This window comes from Diceros bicornis, chromosome 35 (assembly GCF_020826845.1).
Source record: "Diceros bicornis minor isolate mBicDic1 chromosome 35, mDicBic1.mat.cur, whole genome shotgun sequence".
Lineage (NCBI taxonomy): Eukaryota > Metazoa > Chordata > Mammalia > Perissodactyla > Rhinocerotidae > Diceros > Diceros bicornis.
The window spans coordinates 13,693,334-13,714,215 of record NC_080774.1 but is presented as its reverse complement, the minus strand read 5'-3'; the positions used below and the strand labels follow the sequence as shown (position 1 = coordinate 13,714,215).

At 39.5% G+C, this 20,882-nt stretch overlaps 1 protein-coding gene across 3 annotated transcripts in view; it reads left to right on the top strand.

Annotated features, from left to right (window-relative positions):
- The first annotated feature begins 2,082 nt into the window (after positions 1-2,082).
- The window catches only part of MED13L (mediator complex subunit 13L), a 298,445-nt gene continuing 279,645 nt past the window's right edge, over positions 2,083-20,882 (top strand). For all 3 annotated transcript variants that reach the window (XM_058531495.1, XM_058531496.1, XM_058531494.1), the window contains exon 1: positions 2,083-2,235. In XM_058531495.1, the coding sequence (XP_058387478.1) occupies positions 2,164-2,235 (72 nt within the window). In that variant the 5' untranslated portion in view covers positions 2,083-2,163. The remainder of the gene's footprint in view (positions 2,236-20,882) is intronic.

The following is a 20,882-nucleotide window of genomic DNA, read 5'->3' as shown; positions in this document are numbered from 1 at the left end:
TTTTATATACTTAAAAGCCATGTCTTTCCTATTCTCTAAACTGTCCATATCCTTAGCTCATTTTTCTATTGGGTTGCTCTGGGAGACTTACTAACAAGTTAAACCTAAACTTACTGAAGAATGAGAATTTGGTGACCAGGTGTGTAGGATGAAGGCCCCTTGGGATATAATGGACCATCCCACCGACTGATTGCTCAGGCCCAAGTAACACCATGCATGTTGATAAAGCACTTTGTATATACATTCATTATAACATAGTGTCAGCGGGTTATAACCTAGTGTCAGCCTTGATAATAATATATGTAACACGCTGCTCATGGGTTTCACTTTAGCAGTTATTTGTGTAAGTTCTAAAGCTCAATTCACACGTCTAAGACTTCTCTCCTTTTATTACACTCCATCTTTCCCCTGTTTCTACTCTTCCTCTCTTTTAGTCCAATCCACCTGAAACAGCTGACTCTTCCAAGTTGGTGGCTTGTTGGCGAAGAAGTTGTTCTCTCCTTCCCACCTTTGCCGGAAGCAAAGCCTTGAGGGCTGGGAGACAGCCTCCTCTTACTGGCACACCTCTGGACTCCCAGGCCATATGCTCTCAGAAAATGTTGGTCATTGAATGAATGTAGCCAAGAGGGAGGGTCTGCTCCCAACACAGCCCTAGCACAGCGCCTGGCAGTTATAACATATTCCGGCACGTGGCAAGAGGTAAGGAAACACTGACGCAATGAGTGAATGAATGTCTGCACACAGTGCCTAGGAGTAAGGCCTCAAAAGGCTTTCCTGTATTCAGCGCATAGTGCCTGGTACACAGTAAGCGCTCACTAAGTGGCAGCCCCGAATATCCCTGGACGAGTCTTATAAAACCTAGCGCAAGAGCTTGGCTTGACTGTGCCTGGGTACGGGGGTTCGAATCCCGCCCCCTCCAGTTCCCAGCTGTGCGACCTCGGGCAAGTGACTTAATCTCTTTGTGCTTCAGTTTTCTCAGCCGCAGAACGCCGACGGCGGAGTGCGACCTCGACGCGACACTCCCGGGAGCCCCTGGACCTGCTGCCCGGCCCACTGCGAGCCCCCGCCACGCCAGCTGGCCTGGGCGGTCGGGGGCACTCGCGGGGGGCCCGAGCCCTCGGCCGTGGCCGCCACGGGCGTTCCCGGGGCTCGCGGTCGCGCCTCGTCGGGATCCGTGCACCCGAGGGGGCGGGGCGCGGCGCCCACGCGGGACAGCGCACGGCAGCCCCGGCCGGCCGGCCGGCCGCCGCCCGCACTTCTTTCTCTGCCTCTCCGCCTCCCTCCCTCTCCCGGCCCGAGAAGCCGGCCGCGCTCGGCTCAGCAGCGCCGCCCGCGAGCCGCCGCCGCCGCAGCCGCTCCCGGCCCCTCCCCCGCCCGCCCTCCGCCCCCCCGCGCGGCCGGCGCCCGTCACGTGACGCGGCGCCAGCCAATGGCGGGCCGAGCCGCGGTCGGCGGCCGCCATTGCTGTCAGAGCGAGCGAGCCCGGGGAGGGAGGAGAAGCGAGGCTGACTGGGGAGGAGGGGGGGGTGGGGGAGGAAGAGGAAGGAGGGGACGTCGCTCGGCTGCCGGGGTCGCCCGCTGGCTTCGTCCGCACCCCCCCCTTCGCGAGTTCGCGCTCCGCGGCGGCGGCGGCTCCGAGGCGGCGGCGGTGGCTCCGGGGCTCGCCTCCCCTCACGCGCCGGCGGGGGCAGAGGGGGAGTCGGTGGCTGGAGATAAACAAGGCGGCGGCGGCGGCGGCGGCGGAGGAACAGGGAAGGCGGAGGCGGCGGCCGGCCCGCAGCGCCAGCCCGGGAGGCAGCGGCGGCCCTGAGAGGCGGGGAGGGCGCCGGGCCGCGCGGACAGCGCCCCCCGCCGCCGCCGGAGCCGCGGCAGCCGCCGCCGCCGCCGCCGCCCGAGCAGGAAGGAGCCGCGCGGCCGCCGCGGACCCCCCCGCCGGCCCGGGCCCGCCGCCCCCGGCGCGGCGTCGCCGCGGCGCCTCCCGCCCGCCCGCCGGCCCTCGCGCCCTCCCCCGGCGGCGGCGGCGGCGGCGGCGGCGGCGGCGGCGGCGGCGGCGGCGGCCCGGCCGCCCGCGCTCCCCGGCGAGGCGCCGCCGCCCGGCCCGGCCTCGCCTCGGACGCCTCGCTCCGACATGCCCCGCTCTGGCGGCCGGGCTCGCGGAGGATCATGACTGCGGCAGCGAACTGGGTGGCGAACGGGGCGAGCCTGGAGGATTGTCACTCCAACCTCTTCTCGCTGGTGAGTAGCCGGGCGGCGGGGAGGGGGCCGGGCCGGGGGGGGGTCCCCGACCTCCGCCGCCGACCAACTTTCTCCTCCCGCCGCCGGGACGTGCCCCTCCCTCGCCTCTCCCCGCCGCTCGCCTCTCGCCGCGTCTCCCCCTTTTGGATCGTCGCTCCTCGCCTTGGCTCCCCTCCAGTGTTTATTTGGCTCTTTAAAAATCATTTGTGAGCGCGGCGCTCGGCGTGGAATTTGCATGTGGAAGTCTCAGAGCTGCGGATTCTGGGTCGCACTTCGAACGCCCACCCTCTGTTGCCATCACACCCCCTTCCTCTCCCCTCTTCCCCCCTTTTTTCCCCTAAATGTGGAAGGCTTTGCCTTGTGCTGCCCGTGCCTGCGATCGGCAGCCTTTTCCCCCCTTGTCGGGTCGACTGCCCGCTCGCCCGCCCGGCTTTTGAATTTTTTTAAAATTCCATAATGACACCTGCAATTTCGCCCGAAAACAGTTGATCGAATGCGATGGTGTCAGTAAAGGACTCTGGCACCCGGAGCTCCCGCGATTGTAAACACCGACAGCCGCCCGCCTCTCGGGGCTTACTACGCTGGAGAGCCGGAAAGCCATTGCACCGAGCCGACGGAAGGTGGAGAAAGCTTTTTCTTCTCTCTCTCTCCTCCTGTGTCTTTTAAAAACTGTTTTCTCTATCCTAACAACGAATCCACACACACAAAAAAGCAACAAGCTGGGCGGCTGGATAACATCGCTTTTATCTGCCTTCGCCTCTCTCGCGCGCTCTCGCTGGTAATTGACAACTTTTCCTTGGGATTTGAATCGCCTGCCTTAATCTTGAAGCAGTTAGGGTGTCAATTGTTCTCCTGGAAGCCTGGCACCCGACGACGGCGTCTAGATTCATGGAAATTAAAAATGTATAGGGCTCCAGCAACTCTTTCCTGGCGGTCGCAGTGACATTTGGTGGTAAATGCCATCTCTGCTTTTTATTGGGTCGTATTACCTAGCTCTGAAAACATTCATGTTGTTAAACCTGGCGTTTAGGCTAATAATTGCAGTACGTGGTCTTTAAATATGTGCTTTGTGCAGGAGTTACTGTATGTATAGCTATGTGCCCGGGAGACTACGAATTTGTTTAAATATTGAGCAAAGATTTGTAAACAGATGTAAGGCAATTATGTTTCAAGCGTAGAATATAATTGGAAAATTGGCTGAACGGTTTGTTTAATTTAGCCTTAAAAAAACCAACTTATTTTAAGTTGTGTACCTTTTTTGGGGGAACTGACTTTTGGAGCGCATGCATTTTGGAAATTGTTTTCTGTAACCTCTGCTGCAGATGGGAGCATTATTTCCTCTTAATCCTTGTTTACACTGGATAAATAATTTAGTGTTCAAATTGTAATTAGTTACATTTAATTATGGGTAGCATAGAGGCTTTTTTTCTTTGAGACTAGTGGAGACATACAAATTCTTGCCAACTTTTCAAATAAAAGTGTTATTTTATTCAATATGTTTCATTATGCAGATAAAAAAAATCAAAACATGCGATTTTTACCTACAGTGACCCGAGTGACATAGTATCCATGTTTTTGCTGTGGTAAGATCAGGTCAATTTTATTTTTCTTCCAACATTTTTATTCAGATATTTAATTTTAAAATTCAGTTACAAGTTGCTCTTCTTCCTCTCAGGACTGTGATTATTTTCCCTTGATCTTTTGGTATGTGGGAATAAAACTCATTTTGCATCCTCTTTTCTCCCCCTCATTCTGTCATTTAGTATCAGGTTCAGGGACTTCGTAGATTAGCAAACATATTGATTAAGGGATATTTTAAATGGTTTTTGTTTGGTGGCTGGTGACCACATTGACACTTTAACAGGTAATTAAAATAACCAAGTAGACCAATATTAGTGAGGAGAGATCCCCCAAATTACCATATATCATGCTGACTGGTAATGGCTTGGGTATGTGTGGCTAATTTATATACAGTAGATTTTGTAGACAAATGAAAGTATATTATATGTGTAGCCAGTCTTTAAGATACATCATTTCTTTTATCTTTTATTTTTTTTTTAAGCTTAAGTAAGGGTGATAATGTTATAGAGATAAGATGCTTGAGATTCTTTTGGAGAAACAATTTTGTGGGAGAGGATTCTGTGCTTTATGACCAACTAAAGATTAATGCTTTGGGTATTTTCTCTTAAACCTCTTTAAACCAGGAATTGATTTTTGAATATACTTTTTTTTTTTTTTTTAAACAGAATTACTCTTTAGGTAGCAACTTTGAAATGCAGAACTGCAGAAATGCATGCTTTGATTTTTTTTTTTTTTAAAGGACTAGAGAAAGTCTACATTCTCTTGTATGCAGAGGGTGGATAAGGTGCTATTTTTTTAAAATTACAAATCAGTTAAAAAGGTGCTGATATTGTAAATTTTTCTCATTCAAATTTGAGATTTTTTTGGAAAATTAGATATAGCAGCAAGAACATTAAAAATATGTTGCTTAAAGTACATTGTATAGTATAGTTAATTCCAAAGGAGATAAAATCATCACCTGTTTAAAATAAAGCATGTATTATAAGAACTCTGTGTGCTTAATAATAGCATATATGTGCTTTTTTGGCCTGCAGTATTTTTGAGCAGAGAAAAGTATTGTTTATATAGAATTTACCTAGATACTCATGTTAATGTAGATTGAAATATAAACTAGAGATGAAAGTTCTGTACCACATTAATGACCCACCCACTTTCTATTACCTTTAGGTGTTCGTTCTAGTTTAGCAAAAGTTGATTGTGCAATCAGCTGCCTTAAGATTTTTGTTAGTCTTTTACTTACTTTGCTTTCTGATTGTCTGCTGCATGGCATCAAATTTCCTCAATTCTCTGTCAACCTCTGCCTCCCTTTCCTAACATGTGAAAAATGCCATTGTGTATATATGATATGGGTCATTGTATGTGTTTCTTATTCTTACTGTTGTGAGATTTGTAGCTACTGTATTAAATGCATGCCTGGCTGTGCCTTTGTGACTCAAAACTGTTTTCTCATGCTGTCTATCACATTTCTGGGAGACTCTTGTTATAGATTGACTCTGTTAGAATTCAGTTAAGTGTGTTAAATCTGCCTTCTTGAAAAGTGTAACAGTGCACCCTATGGTATGTCAGCTCACCCTTGTGGGAAGACATGAGTTCCGGATGTAAGTGTATCTTTAGTTTTGTTTCTCTCTGTGGAGAAAATTTTGTGTCCTTTAACTAGGTTTAAGTATGTACTCTTTGACATGAGGGGATCTGAATCTTAGGTGTGTGTGCTCCACGTTCACATTGTTTTATTTGCTTAGAATCATCCTAACTATGGGATGATTTGGTGATGACATCAAATTCTCCCTCCCTAAATTGAAACACACATGCACGTTAGTACACAATTTCTATTAAGGACCGTGAATTCTATATTTGAAGCTTTTAAGGTAATCTGTTGTTGACCTGCTTTCTTTTTTTCTTAAGAGATTTATTTTTTGTAGCGAGGGAAGATAGTTGTAAATGAAACTTTGAGATCTATTCTTTTGAGCTAGAACCAAATGGGGAGAACTGCCAATTGAAAATGAGGAAAAGGGAATGATTTTGCTAATCTTCACAAGTGCCAAAATACAGACACAGGGTATTTTTTCATCCCAATTTCCAATGTTAGTATTTACACTTAAAGCATCTTTTTTTCATGATGGTTCATTTTCTTTAATGAAAATATTTATAATTTGCTAATGTATGTTTTCTGTTTAGCATTTTGTTAGTAGCACATGGTGTTAACAGTATTTATATATTTTTAATAGCAATAGTTGCCACCCGGTAATAGTTGCCATATTAACCTCCAATTGCTAGTAAATATTTTTAAGTACATAATAGACAGCAATTTAAGGCATAGTGTAGCAGTTTACTGGACCGTTTTAAAGAGCCATTTGTATGTGTGATGAGTTCATAATTTTAGAGAAAATAATGTACCTAAGACTTGTATGCTACAAAATATGTTGCTGTGTTATTGCTTGAACTGCTCATTGAGAGGAAGTTAGGTTGGGTCTGTTTCTTTGTGAGAATGAAGAGTGCCTTTAGGACAATAAGTGTTTATTGAGTTTATGTGAGGTGCTTATATGGCTTAGCACTTTTCTTTGAAATGTTTTGGTCATTTTTTTCGTGATTGTATTAGGTATGTATTCGGAAAAAAAAAATCTCTTAAGGCATTCCTTTAAATAACATTAAGTTTATAGTATATTTATATTAACGAATTAATATAGTGGATTATATTAATTAGGTATGGAAAAATGGATTCATCTTTTTTGTACACTGGCTTATTTAGCCTAGTTAATTGTGAGTTAATTGTATTTGTCAAACACTTTCAGAGATCTCCTCTACTCTTGAGATTAATAAAGAGGATACTCTGTCACCAGTTTGTACTATATGCCATAAATTTTGATAACTGTTTGCAAAAGATAAGTACATTCTATAGTTATATTTGTCAAATTATTTAAAATTGAGATGAAACTCAATGTAGATATTAATAAGATTGTTTATCTGGATGTTTTTTGTGAACAGTTAATTCGCTGTCTCTCAAAGGTTGATTCAAAGATAGACATTTTTCTGAAATGATTTGACTTATTTTTGGTAGAAGAAAATAATGTTCCTCTCCTTTAAACTAGTAGTAGAAGGTACTGGAAGTGGGTGATACATGTATTTCACAGAAGCTAGCCAGTGAGAGAGATTAGGCAAAGTTTATGAGAATTAGTAGTAGAGTTGAATGTTCATTACTGAACTTTGCATTGCAACCATATATTATAAACGGAGAAAAAGGATTTCTGCAACATTGCTATTAGTGTCATTTGTTTAAAATGGACAGTACTGCTTTACAAACTGTGTGTGTTATATAGTGTTGGCCACCAGAATTTCTTTTTTGTCATTTTATAAACATTCCTATTTTGAGAGATTACATTTAATGCATTGCAAAGTGAGGTAATTAGGTAGCCTAAAAATATGCTGAGGGGTATAGTTAAAAAAAAATTCACACACACGCACACATATGCATGTTTGTTTCATAGAACTTACTTAGAGTTTTGGAATTAATGAATCAATATTTGTAGTGTGTTCTTGGAATTGAGGACTCTTTTTCCCTCTTGAATTAACTTTTTTCTGATCCCGTTCAGATAATTTCCTTTTATAGTATATAGTTTCATTGTTTATTTGAAAGATTTGAAGGTGTTAGCTTTGTTCTGTTGGGGGAATTCACTTCATTACATAGGGGAGATGATTTTCCATTAATCTTGGTAAATATTAACATAAACGAGGAATTGTAAATTCAGACTCATTTGCATGAATGAAATATGTATGCTTGTCCAATTTTTGTTTAGCGTAAAGTCACTTGTACATCAGCTTAGTTTTCTATCTTTGCTTCTGTTGATATAAAAATAGTTTTAAATTCTTTTAAAATGTTGTGATTGGTGTTTGTTTATTTCATACATATCCCCTGCTCTGCTACATTGTTTTGTTATTTAATTTTTAAAATCCTCTGTAGTATAGATTAGATTCTGTCCTCATTAATTGACTGTCATAGTCTTTTAGGAACCCCTGTTTTACTTGCATTTATATCAGCATGTTTTAGTTATGTTTGTTGGAGTAGAGTTGTTTTCCTTCATTAAGCTAATAAAATGTCTTGTGGAGTACATTTGGATTCTAGTCTGAAAAAAAGATGACGACTTTTTTTTCTTTCTAGATGAGAATTAGGAGAATCAGTTGTGTCCAAGGGACAATGTTATGTCGTTGGCATCTCCATACTCTGGTTTATTATGTATATTTCTGAATGTTTATTTTCTTTTTCTTCATGAATTGTGGTAGAATCTTATTAAAAGCGTATTTCTACTACTGTGAAATAGCACAGAGCCCTGGTTGACAGCTTTCTACGTTTTGTACTTTTTCCAGTATAGTGAAATTCCATTACTGTTAAGGAACCTCCTGAGTTGATTATAGTAAAATTTCATTTGTGTCTTTATTTTGTGTAGTTTAAATTTGTAACTTTAACTTAAAAAATGGAAAGGGGAAGATAAAGAGAATTAGCTAAACTTGCAGGTAAATATTTTTTCTTTTCTCAGTCTTCATTAGATCTCTTTTCTGTAATAATTAAGTCTTAATTTGTTTTAAATCACTGCATTATTTGCATATGTTTAAGACATTTGATATTAAAATTAAATTTGAAGAAATGATTTTTTTCAAATAAAATATATAATTAATTGTGAATAGAATTTTTATAATTTTGAGTGGAAATTTCAAAGATTGATCATCTAATAAAAGGTTATTAAACTGCATGAAAACTACTGTGATTTCCCCCCCCCAAGAATATTGATAAATTTCTGAGGAATTTTTTTTGTGGAAGACACACGAAGCTTCCTCATATAGTTCCGTATTATTTCGTTAAATAGGAACGATGATTAAATCCATCTGGGCTTAATTTGAGAGCTAATAAGTAAGATATTCAAAGAGTATAATTGGAGTGAAAAAACATTTTGTGTTGGTAATTCTCATGATTGAATTTTAATGTCCTAAAGAGAAATAAGGAAAAACATACATATGTCTAACTCAGGAACCAGCTCCTAGTTTTTTTGCATGTCTATATGCCTGGCACAATCCTACTCATCTTTTAAGTAGGTCAAATGTCGCCTCCTCTGTAAAGCTTTCCCTGACTGCCACGGACAGAACTAGTCACTCTTGCTGCTTCTGTGTCCCTCCTTCTGTGTACCACTGAAAAGCATATGAGCTTCTGTAGGGCAGTGACCTTGTCTAAATCATCTTTGCATTCTCTTCATAGTTAGGTGCTCATTAACTATTTGTTAAATGGATGAATTACTGGACTATTCTCTTCTGCATCTTATTCCCTAGGGGAATTCTTATTGCCCATTTAGGTCTTGATCACAATTATGTTATTTTTCTTTGAACTTATTTAGATGTTTAGCTCTGTGTTCTGAATATATATTATCTAGGCTGTATGTACAGTGGCTTGGTAATATTTTAGATGCATTCTAGAATATCTTTTTTAAAGAGAATTCCAACTGATCAAGAGATATGTGCTTATCATACCTCAAAGGAATAGAAATTCAGTTAGTATTTAGATTTTCTATAGTGTGGTAGGCAACCTGTAGATTTTGGAACCTGTTGGAGATTTTCTTTGGGGCTTGATCCAGAATTCCTTCGTTTTAGTTCTTTAAGCTGTACAGGAGGGCTTTTACTCAAGCTCATTTACAAGATTGTTTTCCATGAGCCCAGTCAAAGGGACAGTGAACTGGTAATAGGGAAAGTTGAGTGGTATTCAAATTTTTTTGCTAGTGACTAGTCAGACCATATTGGTTGCGTATTGGTTCTGTGCCTCAGTTTCTTCTTCTGTAAACTTGATGGAAATATGGAGGGCAGGAAGTGTGAAAAATCATTTTGAGTACCTTTTAAGGAAAGCACTTTGGATGACTAGGTAATGTTCTGTAAAAGGAAGAGAATTCTAGCAAATTACAACTTAAGTTATAGAATAGTCCTAGGCAGTTAACCAGGAAGTTGGAATGGTAAAATTACTTGTTTTTAGTATGGCGCTGATGTTGTATTTGTGCTTGTTTTGGGGGAGCAGAAGATTCAGTTGTTCTTTTTGTGTCTTTCCTCATAAAGAAGCCATGATTGAGAAGAAAAACTTGAAGTTCATCTTTAGATATTACAGCTTTTCTCATTTGTGTGTATGATTCACAGCTGTGTGGCGTGTCTTTAATATGCTGGGTGATTTTACTGTACCAACCCTGAACTGTGACTGGCTGGGACTGGAAACTGAACTGTGGCTCTTATTTGGTAGTTTAAGCTATGAATTCCTTGGCAACTCTGGAGTGCTCTTTGAACTTTAAATAGCAGTTCCATTAACATTTTCAGATTTGTCTCAGGGAGTGTCAGAAATAGTACTTAATAAATATCTTTTTCTTCTTAAAGACTAAATCATGTTTTAGTCTGACACACATGTCACAACTCTTTCTATGTTTTGAACAAAGTATATATCCTCAACTGCCAGCTAATTTCTATTTTCCATTTAATAATGCAGCAACATTTAAAATTTTGTTTAGACTTTGTTGAAGGAAGGAAGGCCCCCCCCCATCTGTAGTATTTGTATTAGACATGTTGAATATGAATAGTGTCCTAAGTTTTTATCCAGAAGTGTAGAAGTTTACATGTAGGTAGTTTCCAACATTCTAAAATATTAGAAAAAGTTAATTTCTAAGTTTGTTTTCACATAAAAACCTACCCTTACTTCTGTTGCTACAAATGACGGATAGTTTATTTACGTTATGTTGTACTTAATTACTTGTGTTATAGAACTCAGATGCTATTTATGGCAACATTTTTATGGGAATGAACTTACAGTTATTGTTCCTTTTGAGAACGTCAGGAGCACGTTTCCTCTGACTGTATGGTGCTGGCTATTGGAGCAGGCACTCCCTGAAAACCCTTCTTGGCTTCAGGCAGTGGGAGTGAGGACAGCCCAGGCTCTAGGCCTAGGGGAGGGTTGCTGTCTCAGAGAGAGGCTTGGAGAGAGCATTGAGAGGTGAGGATGGCCCCCCATGGGAAGAGCAGCAGTTTTGGAGTGAGGGTTGAAGCAGATTTTCCCTCCTCTTCCTGCAGGAATCTGCCACTGCTTCCTCTTTGCTGATACGCTTTTATGAAAACGTTGAGATTAGTGGCAGCTCCTCTGATGTCATCAGGAAAAGATTCTGTATTTCTTTGCTCTTCAGCTCTTCCCTTCCCTTTCCTCCTTAACTCACCACTAGAGACAAGCTTTCTACTTGTTCTTTTGTGTGGTAAATGAGGACCTCTGAGCCCCAGTGACATGAAAAAGGGAATTGGGGTGAGATTGGGTGGGGTAGCCAATAAACTAGTATTTAGAAATATTAATTTTTTGTATGTTATTTGAGAAATTTAGGACCAATGTAATTCATTTTCAAATAATGTACATACATCAGAAATGATTAAAATCTGGCTTGGGCTTACAAAAGGGCTAAGGATCTGATATATGGGAAAAAGACCTGCATATACTCTTTTAAGTTGTAAGCTGCTATATGGTTAAGTGTAGAGGCAGAGCAAGATGGACAGACAGCGTAGTACCTTGTAGCCAGAAAACTCAGTAGGGGAGTTTTAAACTGGGTCTTAAAGGAATGGATGGATGTGGCTTGCTAGAGAGAAATGGAAAGGACATTCTTCAGAAGCTCCATTGACAACTCTGAGTCTGTCTTTGATAATATTTACTGAAGTGGTATATAGGAGAGCATTTCTAGTTTATGGTCTTGGTTCTTGGTTTCCTTTTAAAGAACAGTACAAAAATTTATTGAAATGTAATTTTTGTTAGGTGGAAAATTTGAAGTGTGGGCAGGCCAATTTAGATTAAGAAATGGTGATGTTAAAATAATCAGTTTTCTAAAATAATTCAGTTCTGAACTTTAAAAAAAAAGTGCTATATTACGCAAAATGCTAATGACTAAAGTGACAAATATTTCAGAAACTGGACAGACGTGAATCTTAAATGAGCAGATGGGATATGAAACTAAAAGCAGGAGATAATCCAAGACGCTATAGAAAGAAACTATTATGAGAAATGAATTGAGGAAAAACAAGTGTGTTAAATGGTATTACATTTAATAATGTGTTTAAAAGCCTTTCTAGGATTGCTCTCTTAATACACAGACTAGAATTGTTGAACTGTGTAACCCATCATTTTTTAAATTTTGTGCATTTAAAACAAATTAGATTTTGGTCTAGAATTGGTCTCATGTAGCCTAGACATGCAAGTCATGAATGTATATGTTATATGTACTTTAAGTAAACGATATAAATTGCTTTCTCTGACATAAAAATAAGGAGAGAATAATCATGGTTTTCAAAGACAGTTGTGGTCGACCTTGAAGGGGAGAGGTATGGAGTAAAAGATGCGGAAGTTTGCTATTTGGGCGTTTGGTACTTAGTTGAAATCGTTATGTTTGACTGTCGAGGTTAGAATCTGGATTATAGTGGGTTATGGAGTGAATGAATGGTGCACTTTTCAGTTGAAGAAGGTTGATTGTGAAGCAAGCAGGGACATGGAAGTGGGGATGGTAAGAGCCTGAAAGGTAGATTGAAGGAAATTTTTTAAAAGGCGAGTGCCTCGATTGTGTTTATGGCTTTAGGAGCAACAATAGTGGAGAGAGAGAGAGAGATGGAAGACATAAGAAAAGTTGGTAATTGGTGAAACAGGTCTGGCTGGAGATGGTATTAAGAACCCAGGAGATGGAGTTAGCACTGGAAAAAAGTAAGACACCTCTTAGAAATAAAAGATGTGAGAATATATAAGAAATGAATAAGTGTGAAGGAAGTGGGGGCAATCTCAGTTGTAGCTTGAGTGCTTTTTAAATTCAAAGATTAAAGATATTGAGTTTGAGACTAAATAAACATCTAAAAAAATTTTAGCTAAAAGTTTTGCGTTTTACTTGATGTGCTTGTTGCAATCAGCCATGCTTATTTTTATTTTCTTTTAATGATCTTTTTAAGTAGGTCAGATGTCAAATGTCACCTCCTTAAGTTGTACACTTCACAGTTATAAAACTGATTTTGGTTAGTCATACCAGAACTGATACGCATCTGCCCATATGAGAAATATTCTTCAAAGTAAGCCCCCTTGAAACGGATCGGATACCGATGCCATTGTCCATAATATTGCTTTGTCCTTTTCCTTTGGAATTGCTTTTAGAGACGGTGTAGTCAGCTACCCTAGAAAATCTTATTTTAATGGATGCTTCTTTTGTCAGTGTCGTCTCTTCTTTCTCTGTCATTTATTATCTTAGTTCTGCTTTTTGCTCTAAATTGTTGCCTAAGTCAGCAATTTAGTACCTTCTGATTGGGGTCTTACTGATGATGAGCAAAAACCCTGGGAAGAACTCTGCTTTTGGATGTATTAGCATACCTGCGTTGGAGATGTGTGGCAAGAATTCCTGCCCTTTTTGTATGGCTGCCTTCCAGGTTCTGAGCCTAGTGCTTCAGTGAACTTTGTTTTCATACAGTTTCAATGGAGGTGGATTTAGTGGTTCATTGATTAGTAAGACTAGAGATTGGGACAAATCAAGTGGGGGTGGCATTTTTGCTTTCTGGAGATCAAGGCAAATTATCCTAAGGGGGGAATGGAATTGTAAGTTGTGCCCTGTCTTTGCCTGTCTAGCAAACATCAGATATCATCCCGTTTTTGGTGAGACTGAAGTAATCATTAAGAAAAGCCTTGGGATAAATAAAATATCCTGTTGAGATAATCTCCAGGTTTTATCAGAAAGTTTGGTCTATGAGACCAGAGTTGTTACCCTTGCCCACTTAGTGTTACTTTACTCGTTTGAGACTTCTTAGTTAAACCATGTAGTATCCCACACAGGTTCTTTCAGCAATTTCTTCCACAGTTGAACATTAGGACAGTAGTACTCATATGTATTGAGGATTTTATTTTATCATAGTCTGCCTTAATACTTATTGTTGGGGAGGTGCAGAGGATGTTTTACCTGTGGCAGGAATGCCTATATGAGTTGTTTAGTTTACGAGTTGCAGTGGCAATATTATTTTCTGTTTTTGAATTCAGGATTATAATGAGATTTTTCTCAGTCAGCTTTGTTTCTGTGTTCTTCAGATTACAAAGATGATTTTATTTATAATTCTCTTTTTAAGTACTTTTCACGTTAAAAAAAGGTAATTGAAATCCTATCAAAGAATGTGGTGACATAATCTTAGAGCTATAGAAATTTTAGAACACTTTAGTTACATGATAATTATTCTAAACAAATAACAACAGGCACTTTTTAATTTTACAGATTTATGTAAAACTTTGAGCAGTTTAACATTTAAAATTTATACCAGAGCATAAATCTACATCTTAGCTTCTGAAGACCATACATATTTACCTTCTGATATACACGTTCTTAACTAAAATTTAAGTTACTAAAAACATTTTTCAAAGTATATTGCTTTACATACAAAGTGTAATCATCTGCATGGGTTGAGTCAAGTGTTGTGATCCCAGCAGACTAAATTCCTTGGTGTCTATAAATTACTTGAGAGAGAGATGTATGAGAATGATATTTTGTTGCTGTTTGGTGATGTGTGGTGAAACTGAGCTTCGTAACCCAGACAGATGGTGCTATTCTTGAGTCTGTCTGCAAGATCCTGTAACATTTAATTAAACAGTGGAATGATTCTCATGAGAACTCATACTTTGATATGTGTAAGCTAATAAATTGACTTCTTTAGTAAATTTTATAGATTCGATTTGAAAAAGAAGTATTTGCTTGTTCTTGGAAAACTTTTCTAATGAATCTGTTAAAGTGAATAGCTTGTTTTGGCAGTTTATATGGTAAATTCAAGGAATATTCTAGATGGAAAGTGAATGAGACTCACTAAGGTAGGTGCTTATCTTCTTAAGTAACTTTGAGTTTGTTCCTAAACTTTCTCATATGGTAGGTGTGATACACTGTTAAGAACCCAAAGAGCTGACTTTAGCAATTTCCAGAAAACTGTGAGAAATTGGTGCTATATGTTACATATAACATATAACACTCATTTTATAAAATAACTGTTGATTTAGATTCCTTGTGATTCAGCTTACATTTTAATATTGGAATGGAAAATTGAAATATTTTAAACAGCCCAATCCAGTTTTAATACATTATGTGGCTAGAACTTTGTTTAGCTATTGTGTAAAAGTTTGAGTTTGGTGGTAATATTGTATGGTTGAGATGAATAAGTTTGTCAGTTACTTAAATAATTACGTAAATAATACATTAATAAGTTGTAGAACAACATTTCTAGACATCCTTGGAAATTATTCTCTTTTATTAAATTTACTTACCTTTTATTTAATGCCTAGTCTTTAATAGATGGGAGACAAGACTGAAAGGTGATGTTTGATGCCAGATTGGGTGACATGAAGGAGCTGGAAGTTTATTCTGTGTGCATAGGAGACTGTCTGAAAGGTTTTAAGGAGGATAATGACACGATCAGATTTATGTTTTTTCAGAGAGAAAACTCATGTGCACTCTGTGGAGTGTGGATTGTAATAGCGGAGAAACCAAAGACAGAGAGAAAGCTCTTAGAGTGGTCTAGATGTGAGAAATTAGACAGGGCCAGTAGGAACGGCAAGAAATGGATTCAAGTGATATTTTGGGGGTAGAATTGACAGGACTTGGTGACCAACTATATATGTCATAGGAGAGGAGTCAGGTGGCAAACAGATGTTCTTGGTTTATGGCATTTGCATTCTTATGTATGCACAACAAGGAGGAACAGTTGGCAACGTCCATGAACAATAGCTGTTAGTAGAAGACTTGTGCTTTGATCACAGGTGTGTATATATGAAAGTATTCACTGAGCCTGGGTTCTTGCTTTTACATTAAGCTCTACAGAACTCAGAGTTTTAAAATTAAGTATGGACAAGAGCTGGGGGCAAAAAAAGGGGGGATAGTGAAAAGAAAGTAAAAACAAACATTAGCATTTATAAGCTGCCTATTTTCAGAATAGATTTGAGGCAGTGAGAATAAGATTTATAAGAGAAGGGAGAGGTGGAGAAAAAAGGTGGGGAAGAAAGGAGAAGGCAAGACTAGTGGGGTGGGTGAAGGGCCTTTGGAGAGGTGTGGGTGGTAGTGGTGGTGGTGATTGGAGGTGGGAATCAGAAATTTTGGCAGAGGAGGAGCTCATGAAATTTTGATTTATCAGAAATGGACGTGGAGAAACCCTGACAAGGAGAAAGAAAATAGGTGAGGGGTACCCTGACAGCAACTGGCTCTCTCTATCAGCCTTTGTTACATAGAGCCTCTGCTTTTAATAGTGATAAGCTCAGAAAGCAGATACATTTTTCCTCGGCAAATCCACTTTGGGATGTTTTCATTCATTCATTCATTTATTTATTTTTAAAGATTTTATTTATTTCCCCCTCCCCCAAAGCCCCAGTAGATAGTTGTATGTCATAGCTGCACAACCTGCTAGTTGCTGTATGTGGGACGCAGCCTCAGCATGGCCGGAGAAGCAGTGCGTTGGTGCGCGCCCGGGATCCGAACCCGGGCCGCCAGCAGCGGAGCGCTCGCACTTAACTGCTAAGCCACAGGGCCGGCCCATAGTTTTTTATTTAAAGGTTTTGTTTATATTAATTTTATATTGGTGATATTTTTGGTAGGAGGATGAAATAGACTTTTACCCCTGTTTTTCTTCTTGCCTTTGTGGAAATTGCCAATTTTTAGGAATTGGCATTGTGGATAGAATAGAGAGGATGTTTTTGTAAAGTTTACAAAACAGTGCGTACGTATCTTTGGTGCCTGTTCCTCTTTCTGATTTTGTGTTCCTTTAAATGTTTGTTTCTATCATTTGATTCTTTGTTCCCTCAGCACTTAGCTTTCCAATTGTGCATTTTTTTTAATAGGTATTGAGAGTGTAATTGTTATGCCATGTCATATTTTTATCTCACAGATTGGGAAAAATTTTCCCTTCCTCCTCCCTCTCTGCCCATCCCTTCCATTCTCTTTCCTTTTTCAGCACATTCCTGGGCTCTCTGTGCTCTGGAGCCTTCCCTGCCCTGCGGCACTTTGACTTGGCAGCGCCAGTTCTCAGTTAAGCGCTAAAATGTACATATGCACTTCAGACCTTTTGATGTAATCTCCTTGGTGTGGTGGGGATCCTCTCTAGTTTTGAGTGCACTTACTGGCACAGCATGTGCTATCCATTGTCGATGGGCTGTAATTCATTCAGCCTTCCCAAGTGGGTAGAGTTTTCACTTGGCTACCCTGAAGGTGGAGAGTTGGCTTTCTTGCAGGTGTCATTTTTCTTTAATTTCTCTCCAAGTGAGGTAGTACTAATGAAATACAGAATACTTCCAAGAAATAAAACTTCCAAGAAATTAAAATTATAGAAGAATTAACCTATAATCCAGTCACTCCGTTAGATCAGATTTACTTTAACTCTTCTATTCTTGTTAATGGGCATGTTTTTTGTACATAGATATAATCACAATGTAAATACAGTTCTTTATTCAGCTACATGTGCTAACATTTTCCATGTGGTTATAATTTTCATAATCTTAATTTTAAGATAAAAGTCTATTTTATAAATTTAATAAAAAAATTATGTCAGTCTCAAATTCCAACAACAGTATTGAAGGATCTAATATAAAAGAAGGTTCCCATTCCTCATGGGGAGGTAACCATCAGTAGTTTAATTTTTATCATTCCAGGTTTTTTTTCTTGTTTCTGCATAGATGTTTGTGTGCCTATACACATATGCAGTTTCAAAATTGTTTTTGTGAGATATGGAGTAGATAAAAATAGTATGTGTAAATCATAATAAGTTGGAAAGAATCATGATACAGTGAACACCTGTGTACCTAATACCCAGAGTAAGAAAAAGAACCTATCATTTGTGAAGTCCTTTGGTGCCCTTCCCTTCCCATTCTCTTTCCTCTCCCTTCAGAGGTAACTATTATCCTGAATTTTATGTTTATCATTCTCTAATTTTTTTTTTTTTTTTTGGTGAGGAAGATTAGCCCTAAGCTAACGTCTGTTGCCAATCTTCCTCTTTTTGCTGAGGAAGGTTGGCGCTGAGCTAACATCTGTGCCCATCTTCCTCTATTTTATACATGGGATGCCACCACAGCATGGCTTGATGAGCGGTGCGTAGGTCCACGCCTGGGATCCAAACCCGAGTCACTGAAGTGGAACGCACAAACTTAACCACTACACCACTGGGCTGGTTTTAATCATATATATTTAGTGTGTGTGTGTGTATACATATATAGTTTTGTATGTTTTTGAACTTTTTATAAATGGAATATACTATATTCTTTTACAACTTGCTGTTTTAGTTTAATATTATGTTCCAACAATGTGCAGTTGTAATTCACTCTTAGACCACAGTTTATGTGTTCTGTTGATGGTAGACATATTTGTAGTTAAAAAAATTACAGATGGGGCTAATTCTCCAACTTTTCCTACACTGTGCTTTTTCCACTTAACGTTGTCCTAAAATATTTTCAAGTCAGTAAATTTAGATTTACCTCATTGTTTTTTATTATGGGTTTTTTTTTTTTTTTGTGAGGAAGATCAGCTCTGAGCTAACATCCATGCCAATCCTCCTCTTTTTGCTGAGGAAGACTGGCCCTGGGCTAACATCTGTGCCCATCATCCTCCACTTTATGTGGGATGCCGCCACAGCATGGCCTGACAAGCGGTGCATCGGTGCACGCCCAGGATCTGAACCCTGGGCCGCCAGCAGCGGAGCGCGCACACTTAATTGCTACGCTCCGGCGCCGGCCCCTGTTATGGTTTTTTTTTAACAGTTGTATCCTGTTTCATAGGATGGGATGTACTATTGTTTATTTAACCATCAACTGTGAGAAACATTAAGATTCAATGTTTTTTCCTGTAATAGTGCAGTTATGCATTAAATTTTGATAGTTATAGCCATAAATTCTTTAAGAAGGTGTGTCAGTTTATATTCCTATGGGCTATATATATAAATGCCCATTTCTTTCATCCTCACTGATAGTGAAACTTACTATTTAATTTTTCTGCTCTGAGCAAAAAATATCTCAATATTTTAGTTTTCAGTTTTTTTATTTCTAATAAGGTTATGAGCATTTTTTCATACATACAGATATACATATTCTGTGAGTTTTCTTATTTTTCAAAAGTGTTCAACCCCTAAAAAGCCTTTTGTTTTCCTTTTTTATTTAAAATTTCCAACTACTCACTAATAGGAATCTGTATGTCGTCAGGCATTTACATGTCATGCACATTATCACCTCAGAGCCTTTGCTCTAAGAGTGCTTACTGAATGCCTGCACCTGCTGAACTGCGTGCCAGCTACGTGCATTTTCTCATCAAGATCCTGGTGAGGGAGATACTACTGTTCCCATTTTTCAGACAAGAAAACTGAAGCAAGAAATTTAAATAATTTGCCCAAGGTCACACAGCCAGCAAGTGATGGAGCTGAAGACTTCAGAGCCTGGAGGCTTAACCAGGGCATTGTACTGCGTGCTGCTCTTCTCCTGTGTACATCCTTTTACGGCTTCTATGAAGCTCCTCCTGGCTACTCCAAACATTGGTCTCTTTCTTTTCTGAGCCTTTTAAACATTAACAGTGTAGACCATATAATTTAGCACAAGCATGAAGGTAGAAATCACTAGAGCATATAGATTTGTCTGAGATTAATGGAGAGATAATACAGTTTACCTTTTTTTAAAGTTTCATCAGAGATTAATGGAGTAATAATGCAGCTTAAAAGTTCTTCCCACAGATAGATAGATTTTTTTTCTCTTAGACTACTTTATTCCAAATTGAGAAATCATTTGTAAAATGAAAAATTAGGATAGTTTATTGTTTTGATCAATGACTGGGGCAAGGTAAAAACCCAGGTAACTGCATAGTCTCAAAAAAATTTCATCACCTCACTGAAAGTCTTTTAGTTTTTTAAAAATAAAACGCCAGTTGCTGAAATTCTTACATCAAAAATGATGTAGTATAGTAACACAATCCTGTGCTTATTGAAAAATAGACAAATAGCTTAAACAAGATGGAAATTAATTTCTTTTTTATATACAGGCAGTTTGGTTTGGTTTGGTTACTTATCAGTCATCAAGGGACCCAGGCTCGCCCTTTCTTTTTACTCTATCATCTTCAGTTTATCACAAGTAGCATATTGTCCAAGGTGGCTGTTCAAACTCTAGTCATCGTGGTGGCATTCTAGATAGGAAGCAGGAGGAAATGTAGGAAGGCCACACCCTTCCTTTTTAAGGAAACTTCTAGGAAGTTCATTACAACACATCTGGCCATGTTTAACCTCAGGGATGCTGGGAAATGTAGCTATTTAAGTGGGCACTTTGTTCTCTCCAGCAATATAGAGTGTATGTTACTGTGGAGGAAGGAGCTGTTCATATTTGTGTAGCCAACTAACAATGTCTGCTATACAGAGAAAATACTGTAAATTTCTGTTTATAGTCTGTTGTTGCAGTTGGGTAAGAAATCATCCTAATGTCACTAATGAACTGATTCATTAAATAGTTCAGTTCCCAGAAATTTCACAAGAGTTCTCTTTTAGTTAAGGTTAATAAATATAAATCATTAACCAGTGTTCTGATGTAGTTACGCATAAAAATAATTTTTTCAGAAATATTGTGTACTTTCTAGGGGCCGGCCCGATGGCGTAGTGGTTAAGTTTGTGTGCTCAGCTTCGGCAGCCCGGGGTTCGCAGGCTTGGATCCCTGGAGCGGACCTGCGCACTGCTCATCAAGCCATGCTGTGGCAGCGTCCCATTTACAAAATAGAGGAAGATGGGCACAGATGTTAGCTCATGGCCAATCTCCCTCACCAAAAAAAAAAAAAAAAGAAAAAAACTATTGTGTACTTTCTAAAAGAGATTCACTGTTATCTTGGAGATGCGTAAGATAGTACTTTGGCTATATTAAAAATAGATTTTTTTATTTGAGAGATTTTTTACATGATTCTTTTATTAATACATAAATTTTTGATTATCTTTATTGAGGTATAATTTACATATAATAAAATATACCTATTTTAAGCAAGTAAGTACAGTTTCATGAATTTTGACAAATGTATATGTCTGTG